Source organism: Otolemur garnettii, unplaced genomic scaffold (assembly GCF_000181295.1).
Source record: "Otolemur garnettii isolate 467f Iridium unplaced genomic scaffold, OtoGar3 scaffold00049, whole genome shotgun sequence".
Lineage (NCBI taxonomy): Eukaryota > Metazoa > Chordata > Mammalia > Primates > Galagidae > Otolemur > Otolemur garnettii.
In genome coordinates this window covers 6,998,452-7,015,903 of record NW_003852444.1, presented here as the reverse complement: position 1 = coordinate 7,015,903, position 17,452 = coordinate 6,998,452, and the positions used below count along the sequence as shown (strand labels likewise).

At 39.6% G+C, this 17,452-nt stretch overlaps 1 protein-coding gene across 1 annotated transcript in view; it reads right to left on the bottom strand.

Moving 5' to 3' along the window:
- The window catches only part of DGKI (diacylglycerol kinase iota), a 419,366-nt gene that overhangs the window by 238,511 nt on the left and 163,403 nt on the right, over positions 1–17,452 (bottom strand). The window contains exons 4-6 of the mRNA XM_023514207.1: positions 13,439–13,513; positions 12,061–12,117; positions 4,203–4,268 (exon numbers count right to left, since the gene is read on the bottom strand). Of these exons, the coding sequence (XP_023369975.1) occupies positions 4,203–4,268; positions 12,061–12,117; positions 13,439–13,513 (198 nt within the window). The remainder of the gene's footprint in view (positions 1–4,202; positions 4,269–12,060; positions 12,118–13,438; positions 13,514–17,452) is intronic.

Here is a 17,452-nt window from a genome sequence, read left to right as displayed (position 1 = left end):
CATCAATATTCCAAATGTCTGAACTCCTATGTTTTTATTCCCAGGGCAAAGAGTGTGAAATACGTTTTTTCCTCATAACCTGACTAAACAAAGCCAATTTGGAAAGGAGGGAAGCACAGGGACGCACACATGTTCAGCTGATGAGTGATCATTCCCCAAAGTCCCAGGGTAGCATTTTCCATTATCTTTACACCTTGTAAACCCTTTCACTATCCATATAACATCCAAACTGAACCCTCATGGTGTATTTTTAATCATTTTGACATTTTTCTTTACAAACGCTATTAAGCGCATATTTTTTGATGTGCATATTTTATCCATTGCACTGTAAGTTCATTTTTCATGAGTTTTTAATGATATTCACTATAAATAAAGACTTTTTAAATTTAAAAAATGTTCCATGATGTTTAATTTACTTAAACTAATATATAAGAAAATATACATTAATGATATGGCATGTCATGTTTTGCAGAGAAATAAAAAATGTCAAAAATGTAGACCAAAGTTGAACTATGTATTACAGGTTGAACATCCCTAATTTGAAAATCCAAAGTGCTCCAAAATGAAAAACTTTGTGAGTGCTAGCATGATGCCACAAGTGTAAAATTCCCTATTTGACTTCATGTGATGAGTCAGAGTTAAATATTTTTCACACTCAAAGGTACTTGAAATATTGTATAAAATTACCTTGAGGCTATATGTATAAGGTGCATGTAACACATAAATGAATTTCAAGTTTAGACTTGGGTACCATCCCCAAGGTATCTTACAATGTATATGCAAATATTCCAAAATCTAAAAAATATTCAAGTCTGAAACTCTTATGGTCCCAAGGATTTTGACTAAAAAAGACTCAATCTGTACTGCATTAAAAACTGCTTTCAAAATTTGAGGCTTAAAATTTTTGTATTTCGAGTTTCAAAAAGTTAGCTGATTTGTTTTTATCTTTTACGTATGTTTCTAACTGAAGAAATAAAAGATAAGCTTTCAAGTTGTAATTTACAAATGTATTTCCACAATCACCATATTGCTAGATTTAGAAGCTTGGTTGCCTTAGAAAATGAAGGGTCAATTAGTCATAATCATTATTATACTTTTTATTATCACATTGATTTTTAAAAGTACGATGGACAACTTGGGATTTGATAAATTTTGTTTGTTTGAAGAAATGCAATGTGAAGACTTAGTGAAGATCAGTCAGTGACACATTTGCAGAGTCAGTATCTCCAGTTTTTGCCTCTAACCATTGACTCAACACAGGTTAGCATTAAACAGTATGTGGTAGATCGATCCCATCAGCTTCTTACTTTCCATCTTCCTCTATCCAATTCCTATTGCAAAGAGTGGGCTTTTATAGATTATTTCAAAGAATCCCTTGTGTTCTGGTTTCTTTTAGTTTGGCCACTAGGGTCTAAAGTTAAGTGAAACTGGAATATTTATTTCTGGCTGGTAGGTTGCCTCAGAATGGCTATCTTGGTCTTGTAACGAAAGGTTGCAGCTCCTACCAAGGGGTCCTGATCACCCCTCTGCCTCTTCCAACCTGGGTTGGCCATGGCTTCCTCCCATTTCAAGTCTCATGTTCTTCACAATCCCATGAGCTCCCTACCCTGTGCTCACACATTTTAAATATTCTCTTTATTAATCTCTCATCAGAGTACATAATTTGAGTGTGAATATTTATTTCTTTCCTGCCTGGACTCTGACTCTGACATAATATAGGACTGTGAGTGACAAAAACATAAAACTGCCAAATGGTCATAAACTTGGCAGCTGGAGGTATTCCGCTGGTGTTAGAGGAACCGAGAGACTGACTCATGAGTGCCTCATCTGATGTTTGTTAGATGCCACACACGCTCAGCCAGCTCATGAGAAAATTAGTCCAAATATTTATTTTATTGTTTATTTTAAACATAGAAATTGAAACCACAAACACTCCTTAACCATAAACACTCTCGAAAAATCCCAGTTTGCAAATCACCATTTTGGGGAACAAAAAAAAAAGTTCTGTCAAGGGACATGATTACTTTTAACTCCAGCCTAATGAGTAAATTCTGGAATAATTTGTGTGTGGAAGGTATGGTGGGGAAGGATTAGATAAAGTCTATGAATATATAATACTGTACAACTCTGCTAATGAAAGTTATGTATAGCTTCAAGGTTTGGAGTGAATTTTCAATCACTTAACCTGTAAAGCAGCATAGAGATATTAACTTTCCTTTAGTCCAGTGTTGAAGCTGACCATGCCCATATGAGACCAGAAGAGGGAATGCAACGTGTCACTAGGGAACACTTATTCCAAAACATATGATGTTTGTTGATTTTCCAACTCCTTTATGGTTTGAATTGTTGCGGGGGTGCCACTTAGGTTCCTGTGAAGATATTTTTCCAAAGGGAAGAAACTGTTCATACAAATTCTTCCTACTCTTCACATCTCTGACCCCAATTTGGCTGCACCTGCCAATTTTATCTCGTCTCTCTTACATGCATACCCCCACCCCAGGGAAAATCACAGGTAGTCCACAATCTACAAAGTAAGAGAAAATCCACACATCCCAAAGCAACACCACAGAAGACAGAGGTGGATAGACTGAACAAAGAAAGGTTGTTTGAGAGTAGAAGTGTGACTTTCCTTGCCCCCAGCTGTGTAAAGTGGCTGGTAAGAATCTTCTCACTTCCCTTTCCTCCTTGTCTACTTATTTTTACTTCATCCCTCTTTCAACCTGTTTTTTCCATTCTCTGTACAGTAAAAATGGAACCAATTGAGAGCCACTGGTTGAACAGGAGATAATGCAATAATAATGGGGGACCATGCCCTTGAGGCTAAAGTGTGTACCCTTCCAGAGAAGAACCTCATAACCAATGGCTCCAGCATGATATTTTCTTTCCAGGCACTGGGAAAAATATCACAATTAATAAAATTTTTCCAAGTCTCTTTCTCCCTCTGCTACCCACCTCAGGGCAGCCCCTATTTCCTTGCATCACTTTATTGTCAGAAATGCTGTAATGGTCAGCTCACACCAGCAATTGACACAAAGGAATCACATGAATAAATAAACAAATTGATAATTAATTGATAAGGAAACTATTCTCCCAAATTATCTTTCTCTCCACCAAATCACAACTGCCCCTTTACTAATACCTATCAGCTTACTGTTAATGTCATTTAAAAAAATCTTTATAGTGTGATTTACTGTGGAAGGCAGGCAGTAACATGCATTCTTGCACATTTACTCTGTACCCAATAAAAAAAACCCTGAGACCAGGGCTGCACTGTCTTGAGCTGCATGTTTACCCTGTTGCTGTAGCCAACAAAAAAAACTAAGAAGCAGGACCAGGGCTCCACTGTCTTGAGCTGTCAATAGGCAAGAAGGACAGTGTATGCCTCCTCAGGCTCTCAGGCCTTTATGTACTAAGTTTGTGAGAAAGTCTCATGTTTTCGCCAGCGGCATCTCCCCTGTTGGACGTCATCCCAGGTTGGGGTCTCCAGGAGTCCCAATCAGTTTAACTGTCCCAGGGGAGCCTGGCATCCCTGAAGTAGATCTTTGCACATTGGAAAAAGCTATCGCCCAAATATCACAGATCTGAATCGTATGGAATCTATGGAGTTTAACAACAGACATCCATAACACCCCCACCATTTGCCTGGCCTCACTTTTCCAAGAGTCATTGCATCATGGGGTGTCTGTAACCATTCACAGTGACAGGGAGGTCGATATCGATGACCTCAAAGAGGATTTCTCTTCCCAGGAACTGGATAATGTCCCAAGATAGCAACATATTTCTAGCTGCTGCCTGTGTTCTTCTAAACAGCTGTGCTCAACCATAGCTATGTTATCAGCAAAAGCAGTTTGTTCAGCATTCCATTGATTACCTGCTACAATCAAATCAGTATGACAGGCCAGTAGTTCTCAACAGAATCAGAAAACTTATGTTTTCAAAAATCAACAATCAATGAAATTCACTATGAAAATGCATGAATCTCTCTTAAAATGTGATAAATCCTTTCATTAAGACTATTGCCTCCTGCAGTGAGTTCTAGAACAACTAAAATACCACCTGAGCCAAGGGGTCTGGGGAAGTAAGATCCCTCAGAAAGAGAATAACATGCTGAACCCTAGATTTGGGGACAGGACTCTGGACCTCAGGGGCTTTAGAAGGCCTGACGTGCTTCCCAGGGTGGCCAGAGGTGGCTGGGCTCTTACCTTACCACACTGCTTACATTTCCCCTCCTGCCGGCGCCTGTGCACCCAGTGATGACGCACAAAATTCTGTGGGGAAACGAAATTCAAAAAATGTGTTTTAATTTGTTATTCTCCAAATTCATTTGTAACATTTGAAGACTATAGACTTATATAAGCCACAATTTAAACCCACATAAGCACAAAACCAAAAACATGAAGGTATCACTTGTCTAATAATAAAACATGAACCCACTTGGACAAATGACGTTAATTCTCTATTCCCAGGAATCTTTTACAGTTGTAGATCCCTCGCATCGTGCCCTCCCCTCTGTGTCTTCCTAGCGGCAAGTGGCCGTGCCCATTTGCCAGTACTCTGCTTTCTAACTCATCAAACACAGTGCAGAATTGTAAACACGCCAGAGGACCTTGAGCCAGGAGGTAACTGAGGCAGGTACAAGAAATGTGCAAAAAGAAGTGGAAAAAGTGAAGGAGAGAAGCTGAAACAATAATATCCAGTTTAATTTAACAAATAAGTATTTAGTGTTCTGTCTGTGGCAGGCAAGCACTGCACTAAACCTAGCTGGAGAACTTAAAGAAATCAAATTCTCAGATAAAAATAGACCTCCCAATCCAGGACACAGACGTGGGGATTTTTCACCAGATAAAGTGAAGCAAGGGAAAAGCTACATAAAAGAGATGTCAGAGTCAAGGGACAAGGGCTCATCAGTGATGCTTTTGCAGTGAGACCATGTTCCAGGCTGTCCTTGGGCACCTTGAACTAGATCAGCATTTGAGGTCTATTCTTGTCTGGAATGCAGGAAATACAGAAAGTCCTTTTCCTCCCAAGCAGACATGCACTCCTGGGCCAGACAGCCCAGTAGCGCCATTCACCACTAGTGCTCAGGATACATCATGAGGACGCTGTATCCTCATGTGTGTATGAGGACTCACAATGCAGGCAAACCCAGACCACTTACAAACAACTCCTTCCTCGTAGACCAGTATACTCAAAATACTTCCTCATTTTTTTTCTCTTGCTCTCTTCTGAGAAAACACACTTTATCTGATACTATTAATGACATGTCCATAGCAGGATCTAGGCATAATCCATATTTTCCCTTTGAAAGGCCATTTCATATGTGTATTCAGTCACTCAACAAATATTTACAAAGTGCCTACGACATGCCAAGAGGCACTCTTCTCAGTACAGAGAAAACAGATCAGTGTTGAGGAGGAAAAGAAAATGTTACATGGAGACATGAAATTCAAAGTGACAAGAATACCACTAAGAAGCATTAGTGTTATCACTACCAAAATGCCACCTCTATTTCTCTTAATAATGTCAAGTCAATTTAAACTAAAGCCAAACAAAGACCCTGGAGGAAGAGTGGTCATTTAACTATAATAAGATATAAAGAAGCATAATGATCCTGCAAATTAGTCTAATTTTTGTCTTGCTTTCCCACTACTATGGTTTAATAAAACAAAGACACAATCTTATATTGTGCTCAGAAAGAAGCTAATAAAAATGGCTAACACTTATTGAGTACTATCTGTGTTTAAAAAAATATTACAAGTAATATTTTACAAGTAATCATTCTTTTAATCGTCATGAGAATTTTCATGAATAGAGATGCTGTTTATTTGGAATGTATCAGTGAAGTCCCATGAAGTATTAAAATACTGAAATATTTCTATGTGGGTGGGTACATTGCAGTTTAGTGTCCCTGCCATCTCCCTGGCCTCTCCTCTGCTGCCACAGAACCACCCAACCCTAACCCTAACCCTAGCCCAACACACCCACTCAACACTGGAGACTATTTCCACCTCCTAATTATTAAGGAATTGGAATGCTAATTTCTGGTGCGATAGGTCTCCAGAATCTTGTTCCAATGAGCTTTTTGTTTTTATTAAACAAATCATGTTACCTAGGCAGCGCTATTGGCTCTCCCAAAGAACTGCTGAACACACTTAGGAGTGCTTATCTATGTAATCTTAAAAATCAATATGAAATGACATGAATAGAAAAAAAATCAATATGGACAGTGATGGTTCCTCTGGTTGGCTCTGGCTTTTATAAGACAATGACAACAGTTCTGGGACCCTGCCCTGTTATCAGTGTCCATCCCAACAGTTCAGTGTAAAAACTCTACTGAGGATGAAGATACGAGACCGTCCACCTCTCCACTTGGCAGCTGAGGCTACTGCTGATGCCTCCAGCCCCCACCTGCTCAAGTGACAGAGAAGAACATTAGCCCACTGCCTACCTAAGGATGAGGGTCAGGGAGGACTGGAGACATTGGCCAACTGCAGGAGAATCCCATTCACACTACCGCAGGGCACATTATCAGGGGGTGGATGTGAATCATCCTCATTTTACAGATGAGGACACTAAAGCAGAGAGATCTTACTCGAAACTTAAAGATCAAGGTGAATGTTTGAACCCTCACCGGCTGGCAGCAGAGTATGGGCTCCTACTGTGTTGCTGTGCCTCTCTTCTGCTCTGGAAAATTAGGCTCAAGTTACTTCAATATGACACATGAATAAATGATTCCAGTGACAGTCAGTAGTGGCAATATTGAATATATAAAAATGTCACACAGTATTATAAAGGAGAGAGAAAAATTAATATAATTGCTGTTAGTTTAGCAGAAGCTGAGGGGAAATGAACAATATCATTGATGTTAAGAGAAATTTTGTACTTACTGAGATTATAAGTCACCTAATGACTACCAATTTAAGGAGAAACATGCTGAAAGAATTTGATGCAATTACCTATGTGAAATCACGGCTGACTCATGGGATCATTTAGCAAGTGACAGGTCTATTCAAAAGATGAAATCAACAATTTGCAAAATCAACAATTATTTAGAAATTATAAGGCTGACTCAATCATTCACACTGCAACATACAGTAGTCTTTCCCTGTTCACCGGGGATATGTTCCAAGCCCTCCAAGTCATTGGAAATGACTGAAACCAAAGTACAAGCAGGCCCCAAGTTACAAACTAGATGGATTCTGTAAGTTTGTTCTTAAGCTGAGTGTGTATGTAAGTGGAAACAGGTACATTTCCCTATTACCCATAATAGCCTTTATTTGTAAGTGTGAGTTGTATGTAAGTCAGATGTTTATAACTCAGGGACTGCCTGTAGTACTGAGCTTTACACATAGTATGTTCTTTAAAATCTGTACCTGAGAGAATTACTAAGTCACCAAGGAACAGGTGGCATCTACAACATGAATGTGCTGGAAAAAGGGGTGGTTCACATCCCAGGGGGGACCAACAGGCCAGCATAAGATTTCATCAGTCTACTTATAAGAGTGTGCAATTTAAAATTTATCAACTATTTATTTATGGAAATTTCCATTTAATATTTTTGAACTGTGGTTGACCTCAGATGACTGAAACCACAGGAAGTACTTACTGTTTGGTAAGCAGATTTATAATACCATGTAGTTTAGTTCATTTAGGGAATAGAAAAAAATATTTTAGAATTTGTATTAAATATTACTATGGATGACTATACAAGTTGTAAAATACTTTTGATATTTTCTTTTCTAAAAAATAAATAGGAAGCTACAGCCCTGATTAAGTAACTTACACAAAATCACCATTACGAAGGAAACTGAGTGACCGTCTCCAACCTGCACACGGCCTTAGGATTGGAGATATCCAGGGTCCCTCTACTCAGAATTCTGCTTAGGCCTAATATAAATTTATTCTACTTCTGCTTAAACAGAGTTTGAACAAAGCCAACATCCAATAAATTGTGTTTTGAATTGAATGGAATTCTCCACCTAATTTCTTTGACAATCCAGGTAGGTACCATCTGTGGGTCATCATTTATTGCCATCATAAATAAGAAAAAAACTATCAAGGAATTATTACTGTTTTTTAATTCTTATTTCCAAAGCACTATAATTTTTCACACTATTTTCTTTCAACCATTATTTATGTGTCTCCTAGATTGTTGGGCTGACATTAGACTCAGGAACTGTCCACTGTAAATGCAAATGTCCTTAAGACAGCAAAGCAAGGCCTCTAATACTTTCAAATCCTTTTACTGCTCATTGATAATTTCTGAATTATTCATATATAGTGTCAAGTACTGGGTAACGAAAGTTACCAGAAACTGGTACTATTTCCAGGTGTTAAAATATTGGCAATATGTTATTTTGAGGCCTATATTCAGTATTATTAACAGAAACATGTAATATAATTGCTCAGTTATTTTAAAACAGGCAATTCAATTCAAAATTTTATTCATAGAGAGTTTGAAATCATAATCTAATCATTTAGCTCTTGACTAAGAAAATGGAGGTCCAAGAAGACTCAACTAAGAGGAGCCCAACAAACATTTATTGAGAAATTGCCATCTGCTGGGCACTGTCCAATAGCAGGCACAGGGACTGGCAGTCCTTGCTCTGGAGATTCTTACCACCTTGTGGAGAAGAAGCAAACATATAATTTGAACCCAGATCAAAGTAATTCTTTTTTTTTTTTGAGATAGAGTCTCACTGTGTCCCCCTGGGTAGCGTGCTGTGACATCACAGCTCACAGCAACCTCAAACTCCTGGGCTTAAGTGATTCTCTTGCTTCAGCCTCCCAAGTAGCTGGGACTACAGGCACCCACCACAATGCCTTGCTATGTTTTGTTGCAGTTGTTTATTTGGCTCGGGCTGGGTTTGAACCCGCCACCCTTTGTGTGTGTGGCTGGTGCCATAACCACTGTGCTATGGCTGCTGAGACAGATCAAACTAATTCTAAAGCAAATATTCTTCTGTTTACATTAAGTAAACTACCTAAATTAGAAGTAATAAGAATTCTTTACTCCTAATTAAGAATCTCAAATAGAAGATAGCCAGTCTGTCATAAGTTTCATCTTCAAAATGTCCATTTATTCAGCCATAAAAGAAGATGGAGATGTTCCTTTTTTTTTTTTTGAAACAGAGTTTTGGTATGTCACCCTCGGTAGAGTACTATGGCATCACAACTCACAGCAACCTCAAACTCTTGGGCTTAAGCAATTCTCTTGCCTCAGCCTCCCAGTAGCTGGAACTAAAGGTGCCCACCACAATAACAGAACACGTTTAACAGAAACATGTTTCATTGTTGTTTAGCAGGCCCTGGCTGGGTTTGAACTCACCAGCCCCGGTGCATGTTGCCAGCACCCTACCCACTCACCTATGGACACTGAGCCCTTATATCTTTTGTGTTTACCTGGATGGCACTGAAGAACATTCTCCTTAGTAAAGTATCTCAAGAACGGAAAAACCTGTATCCTCTGTGCTCAATACTAATTTGAAACTAGTAGATGAATAACTACAGGCCCACATGAGGGAAAAACACAATTTAATTCAAGTGGAGAGAGGGGGCAGGGGCTCTCTGAGCTCCTACCTGACAGGTACGATGTAGGGATATATGGCACACCTCCTACGTAAAGGACTTAGATACAACTCAGGCCTTTCCTAGTACACACAGACAAAGTAACTAACAGTATGTAGCCTTACAGTAACCTGAAATTTTTAAAAATGTCCTTTAGACCAAGAGTTCGTAAATATTGGGGAGGAAATATATAAATGCACATTCACTGGTCACATACTCTATGTTTTGTCACAAAGGGTTTAGGACAAATTTCACAAGTGACCTCCTAAAGCTTACACTAAATGAGGAAGACTGTGAGACAGCAAACAGTAACGTGTGCAGAATCATGACACACACAATGCTCTGAAGGGGTGGAACAAGGGGCTTTGAGAAAGAATAAAGTGTCACCTATGTAAAGGTGGTCATCAGGGAAGACCTCTGCAAAGGACTGATGTTCATGTCTCTGCAAAATTCCTCTGTTGAAGCTGTAACCCCCAATGTGATGGTGTGAGGAGGTGGGGCCTTTGGGAGGTATAACAGTTAGGTCCCAAGAGCTCTCTTGCCCTCTTTCCTCCCTGTGAAGATACAGGGGGAAGGTGGCAGCCTGCAGCCCGAAGGAGCCCTCACTGGAGCTGGGGGTTGCTGGCACCTGACCTTGGACTTCCAGCCTCCACCACAGTGAGAACTAAGTGTCTGCTGCTTCTAAGCCACCCAGTCTGTGGTATGTAGTGGGACAGCCTGAACTGACCAGGACAAGCTCTGAGGGAGGGAACCTGAGTGGAGGCCTACCTAGGAGAAACAGGTAGTCATGCAAACAGACTTGGAACACAGCAATAAAATATGCAAACATCCAAAACTGGGGACCATCTTGGCATGCACCTTCAGTCCTGAAAGAAAGTCCAGGTGACAGCCTGATAGGGCTGGTGAGGCAGTCAGGGGCAGGTGACACAGGCCCTTCCATGCAAAGACAAAGGACTTGGTTTTGCTCTAAGAGCTGTGGAAACCTTTGGAGAATTTTAAGCTAAAAAACGATGTCCTCTAATCTTCCTTTTAAAAGACCGTTACCTTAAATCAAGAGTGGATGGAAGGGGAAAGTGAGGGATTACAGAGACGCTCCTGCAGCAGTCAAAGGGGAGAGGGCACAGCACCTCAGTCCAAGGTGCCGGGACACATAAGTAGATCAGAAATCTACTTTATGAATTAAATTCAGAGGCCTGGCAAATGAATTAGACGTGAGGAGAACATGAGATAAGTAATCAGTGTGATCTCTCTCCTGGTTTTTTCAACTGAGGAGCTAGATCAACAGTCATCTCATTTCCTGAGGTGGAAAAGAATTGGGATGAGAAGCTGTTTTTATGGTGATGGAAATAGTTCGGGTTTTGATGCACTATATTTGAAAAGTCTGTGACTTCCTCAATGGATATGTCAAATGGGACTTCAAAAAGTATAGACTGGGAACATAAATCTGGGAGCTATCAGCCTGCAGGTGGTATTTACAGACAGGAGTCTGGCTGAGCTCTTCTGACGGGAGTGGACAAAAAGAAGAGACACAAACAAGGACTAAGCCCTCAGGGACATCAGAGGTTGGGGCAGCGGCCAGCCAAAGACGGCAGAAAGGGCTACCTGATGAAGGAAAAGAGTTGAGAGAAGAGAACATACCCTGAAGAAAAGAATATGTAATATTTTGAATATTTTTGAGAGACTAATAAAAAAAGGACAGAAAAATAAATCCCTTATAGATTTGCCCATGAGCAAGACCATAGGTGACACTGATAAAAGCAATTCCAGTAAGTGGATAGAGTAGGAATCAGATAAGAACAGGTTAGAATGACTAGAACATGACGTATGAGACTGTCCCCAGTAACACAGGTGACTTGAGAACCTGGCTCACTTTCTCTAACTTTTCTCAGCACTGTGCTTGGTGTCTCTGCTAAATAAAAGTTGGACAAACCAATATATCTAAGGGCCGCCTTCACCTTTACACCTTCACTTACCACTAAAATCCGGATTTCTTACTCACCTGTGTATCTTCATGAGCAGATTGTAAGGTCAGGGACTGGTTTTTGGATGGAGTTCTGTCTTAGGTTTGATTGATTGATTTACTTAAATTCAAACACTGAGACTCAGAAAGATTAGATGAGGTGCCTAAGATCACACAGCGTCATGACTGGTTTTGAAAGTAGACAGTCTGACTTCAGTGTTCAGACAAATACCAGGTCATTATGCTGCCCCTGCCCAGCTGACACCCACAAGAACTTCTGTCACCACCCGCCCCCCACTCTCTAGTTCATTCAGTAGGACTTTATCTCTTCAATACATTGCAGAAGAATAAAGCGCAGTGAGCACATGCTGAAGATACTTGGAGATTTTATTGGTTGTATTGATTGATGTATTAACAATAGTGTGGAATGGAGAGAGATAGGATTTATTTTCTAATGTCTGGTGAATATCTATGCATCTAATGAATCAATGAGAAATCAAAGGTCGCATTTGAAACAGCTCAGAAATACTCACTTCTCTTGGTGATCTTGAGCCTCCTTCTCTAAAGGTTGGTTTACATCTGAAATTAATCTGTCATTTAAAAAGAAACGTATATTAGGTATAAGCATTAAGCAAGATTGAGTTACCTTAAAGAAAATGACAGATGTGGAGACTACAAATAAAACTACCAAAGAATAAGGAATAATTAATACTGTCTTGCCCCTTGGAAATCCTCACATTAGACAATCTACAGAAATCTCGAGTGATTTGTGTTTCCAACCCATGGCTTCATTCTCACTGATGAAATCGAAGTATCTTTAAAACACAGTATTTGTGATCACCTATATGGTCTGTCTAACAAGGGTACAAGTGAACTTTTCTAGAACTAGAGGATAAATGTTTTAACACAATAACTAAGTAAATGACACAAAGTCTATGTTAACCAGTTTGATGAAAATATTTCAAATTGTATATGAAAACACTACACTGTACCCCATGTTTGCATTAATGTATACAGCTATCATTTAATAATAAAAAAAACCCCACAGTATTTGTAAACCACAAATGTGGAAAAAATGAGATAAGCAAGAGTCAGAGGAAAGATCTGTGGCAAAAGAAAGTGTCCGGTTGGGTTTCAGATTTTTAAAGAAGAAAATACAAACCGGACAAATTTTTAATGTTATGATGATCACTCCAACACACACACAAAATTATCCTTTATAAAAAGACTCCGCAGCACTGCCTTTCCTTTAGTTGGGGAGGTCTCCCACTGGGCGCATTTACATCTTCCTTAACTACTTCATAAAATGAATGGAGCACAGGAATGAAAGAGGATGTAAATATATGGTGTGAGGGGACAGGAAAGAGAATATTAAGATCAAATATTAGCAGTCATTGTCACAAGATACCAGGTGGCAGCAATTGATACTGTGTCAGTGAAACTGAATGAGCGTCCCAGGAGACTAAATCATTTCAATGCATTTGCACACGGTAGCTCAGGAGATACTTGCACCTGCCTTGGGAACAAGTAAATTCACATAGGTCAGATATATCTGAATGGCACGTCCATAGAGCTTACTGAATTTTTCATTCTCGAGAAAGTATCTTATGGAAGAGCCTATGTGTGAAAAACAAAGTCTGAACAAAGATGTGTAGGAAGAGAATTAGTGTAGACCAGGCTTTGCCCTCTATGTTTATCTAACATCAAATTATAGAAAATTATACTCCAGGAAACAAGAGGTTGAATGACTCTCAGACATTGTATTTCCATTAATAATCTGGTAATAATGTTGGGCTTTCAGCTTTTTAAAGGGCATTGTTTTCAAAAGGTGAGAAGCAGGAATTGACACCTGATCTTTACAAACTAAACACTTGTAATGTCATAAAAGTGCAGCAGGTGGCACTCTCTTACCTTTTCTAGCTGCTCAATGCAGGCAGTGTGGACCACGATTTTACAGACTGCACACTTCCTCCTGAGAGCGGATTTCTACAACATTCAATTCAAAATACAAGAAAGAAATGTTAATAGCCTGTTCTGAAGATCACCCTGGTATTAGAAAGGGTATACACAAATAAAGCAAACACTGCAATTATTTCTATTGGTAAGCAAATTTAAAACTTCATCTTAAACATTAAATTATATGACAAACCTCATCAATAGTCTTTTCACTCACCAAGTAACTCCACATCCCCATGACCTAAGGTGGCCTAGATTGTCTCTTCAAAGTATAATAATAATAGCTGCTATAAATATTGGGCACATAAAAAGAACTAAGCTCTTTATTCTATTATTTCCAAGTGTCATGACGTAACAATGTAGACATTATTATCCTCTATCTTTAAATATATTTTTACATTTTTATGCAAGTGGTTAAGGGGCAGAGCCAACATCCAAATGCAGGTCTAAGTTCAAAACAAGCATTCTTTCCCTCCTGCTGAAGAGTCTACTTTTCAAAGGGGCCAGTTACTTTAGGACCCTATCCTAGGGATAAATCTTCACTAAGCTCCTTGGATCTCTACCCAAATCCTCAGAAAATGAAGACAAATCAAGTTTTTACAACAAGGATACAATAATAATATTGGCAAACACAGCAAGAGCAGCTAATAGGAATATGGCACTTGCTCTTACAAGCACTACAAAGGTAATCATTCACTTAACCTTTACTACAATATGAAACAGGTATTATTGTTGTCGTCCCCATTTCACAGATGAGAAAACTAAGGCACAGGAAGTAACCTACCCAAGGTCATCTAACTAGGGGACAGCAGGGCCAGGCAGTCTGGATCCAGAGCTCATGCTTCTAAATGTTACACAATTTAGCCTCTCTGTCGGTATTAGTTTAAATTGACAATAAAAATACTTTAACATTTATCTTTTCTCTAACAATAAAAAATATGCTGCCGGGAGAGGGATGAATGGGTGGAATTCAGATTCCATTACTGCTGGTATCATGTAGGATCTAAGCTAGCACTGCTTAGAGCTCTTGGCAGAGGACAGAGTAGAAGGGTCTGTGTGAATAATTCTTTTCTCTTTGAGCACAAAAAGCAACTTATTATAACAACGCCAATCTGCCCAATAATCTATCAAAGCATCCAAATGTGACAGAGCCCGAGTCCCTGTTCTTAAGGAAGACACTTGTAGAGAATGCTGGCTCCCTTCCCCTGCAGAGGGACAACTTTGGAGCCAGTTGTAGCAGGTAGGCAGTAAGAAATAGGGTATTGCTGTTGCCAGAGGAGACTGAAAGAGCTGTGAACAACCACCTTGGAAGGGACAGAATCCGGAAAGAAACGACAGTCTCCTGTGTCTTTGATGACTTCACTCTGTCAACATGGGGTATTTACACAGCGGTATGAGCCACCAACAAAGCACCTAAACCTGCACTACTGCAGTAAGGAGACCTGTGGGAAGGATCCACTGACTGTGGTTTATTTACTTTGCCTGCAGACACCTTAGTTACTCTTGGATTTCCTCTTCCTGAAGAAAGAACATGGTCTAGCACATTAAGTAAGGTTGACGGCTCGTTCTGCATATCACAAAGGATAAGGGAGACCAAAGCATCTAGCTCAACTACTGCAAAGTGCCTTGGTCTTCTACTATATTAACAAGAAAAGAAGAGAAAGAGGAGAAGGAAAGGGGGAGAAACAACAGGAATAAGAAGGACATGTGAGGTAGTAACAGCAGCAGCAGCAGCAGCAACAACCAAAATGATAATCATAAAATTCTATCTTGCACGTTTTCATAGAATGCCCTTAAGCAAATTACTGTTGCCCTCCTGTTTCCCATGGATAGCCTGGTGCAGATCACCGCTTTAGTGTGACCTGCAGACAATGCATGGGGTACTTGAGTCACGTTGCTAATCAAAGTGACACTCTATTTATCCAGTGATGCCGAGGAAGCTACGGTTGATACCAGTCTACTCATTATCCACAAAAGCCCTAGTAGAGGACGCTGCAGACACGCAAAGTAACACCACCGGAGTTATGCAGCTCCTTAGGGGCTGTGATTGAAGGATGCCTGAAAGCCTCCTGCCTACCAGTAACCTCCTGTCCTGGTCTGACTTTGTGCCTGGCATTATACTCTGTGTTAAGTCCTACAAAGTCCCTGAGATGATGGGAAGGAGGCCGCCAAGTAGGCTCAGAAACCTTTGTGCACCCACAGAAACCAGAATACCCCTTCCCGTCTTTGTTACGCATATCAGGATTGTGAGTCAAAATTTCTTTGGAACAAGGGATCTGGGTTAGAAGAGTTTGAGAAGCACTGTGCTAAGATATGTTAACGCTGAGCTTTCTGGAACAACGTGTGAATGTACTGACACTGTCCATATGGAATAATCCAAGTGCCATGTTCTGCACGTGATAATGTAGGAAGTAAAGTGCTTTACGTTATAAAACTCAGTTTAATTAAACAATATTTATCTTAAAAGACTCTCTTAAAAATATTACATACTTCTGTGCCTTTTGAGGCAAAATATATAGACCGTAACCTGAATTTTCTTCATAAACACTGCAACACAGCACTGAAAAGAATGGTTATTTTTCTGTTTCCTGTCTTCCTATCTGAACAGAGCTCCTTCTAAGTTGTTGTTCCTATATTTGTTGTTCTCTGTTTCCTAAATGACAGCTTCCAAACAGCTTTTAACCTGGATAATCAGACAATTACGGTTTACGATCATATGCAAAAATCAAGTGAATAAATTCTGAGTGAAGACCCAAGGTCTCCTTCCATAGTAGTAAAGTACACAGATCTTAGCCCCTTAATTGACAAAACCTGTTTCAGAGAATCAGCAGTCTTAACTGTGGACGTCCTGGTTGATGACTGTGTTTCAAGTGGTTAAAGTTATTAGAAGTAGCTGGATAATAAGTTTCTGAGCAGACATTGCTCAAAATACATAGAATTTTGTGCTTGATTTGGTTACTTTTTTTTATTTTGGAGATATAAGCTAAATATAAAAGTAAGAAAATGCAGAAATCTGGACACTCCAAATATTATACATATTCATTTTTCCCAAATATTAATAACTCTTATAAAAGCCTATGTCTCCTTCACTATGAAAGGTGATGAACTGAAATCAAGAGAAATCATTTAAAATCATTCAGGTTAGAACATACTTGTTAAGAACCTAGCACAAAAACATAATTTCATAAATATTATCTAGAACACCAAGCACATCTAAAAATTAAAATTATAAAAAATGAATAATTTGTTCTTATTGACAAAAGTAAAGGCCAGTGGACGCGACCACCTTAAATATCAAGTGGTGTACCCTTAGCACCCTAACTAAAGGCTTCCTGGGTTTGTCGATGTTGATACTCAAAGAAAGCCATTAGTTTATAAAGGGGAAAATGTCTGAAACTAAGATAATATAGGATATAATATAGAACATAGTCCATCATACCTCACTCTGATCTAATAACACTGGCTTCAACATTTGCTGATTAACACAATGATAATCTATGCTTTCGGATGGTGGGCATAATCCCATGAGCAGTCAGTGGTCATAAGAGAACCCCCACCCCAAGTTCTAACTGAGCCCTTCATGGTCCCCACACTGCAGGATCTGCTGCCATCCAGTGACAGCTGCTCACCAAACTCCAGCTCCTATGGAGCAAGGGAGTAAGATGGTCACAGCTTTAGACCCCTGGAGCAGGAGATGGGGTAGGGGTGAGGCACAGAAGGACCACAGATAGGCAGAGATAGAAAGTCTACATTTATCACTGATAAAGAGTTTAATGTCTAATCCTGTCCCACCCAGCCACATCTCTGGCTACAAGACCCAAGAAAGCTATTTTTCCTTCTTTTGATTAAGAGATATGATTTCTTCTAAGTATCAGTGAATAAATATCTGGTGGTAGTTGACAGAGTTTGGTGGAAGGAAGGGAAGGGAAGGGAAGGGAAGGGAAGGGAAGGGAAGGGAAGGGAAGGGAA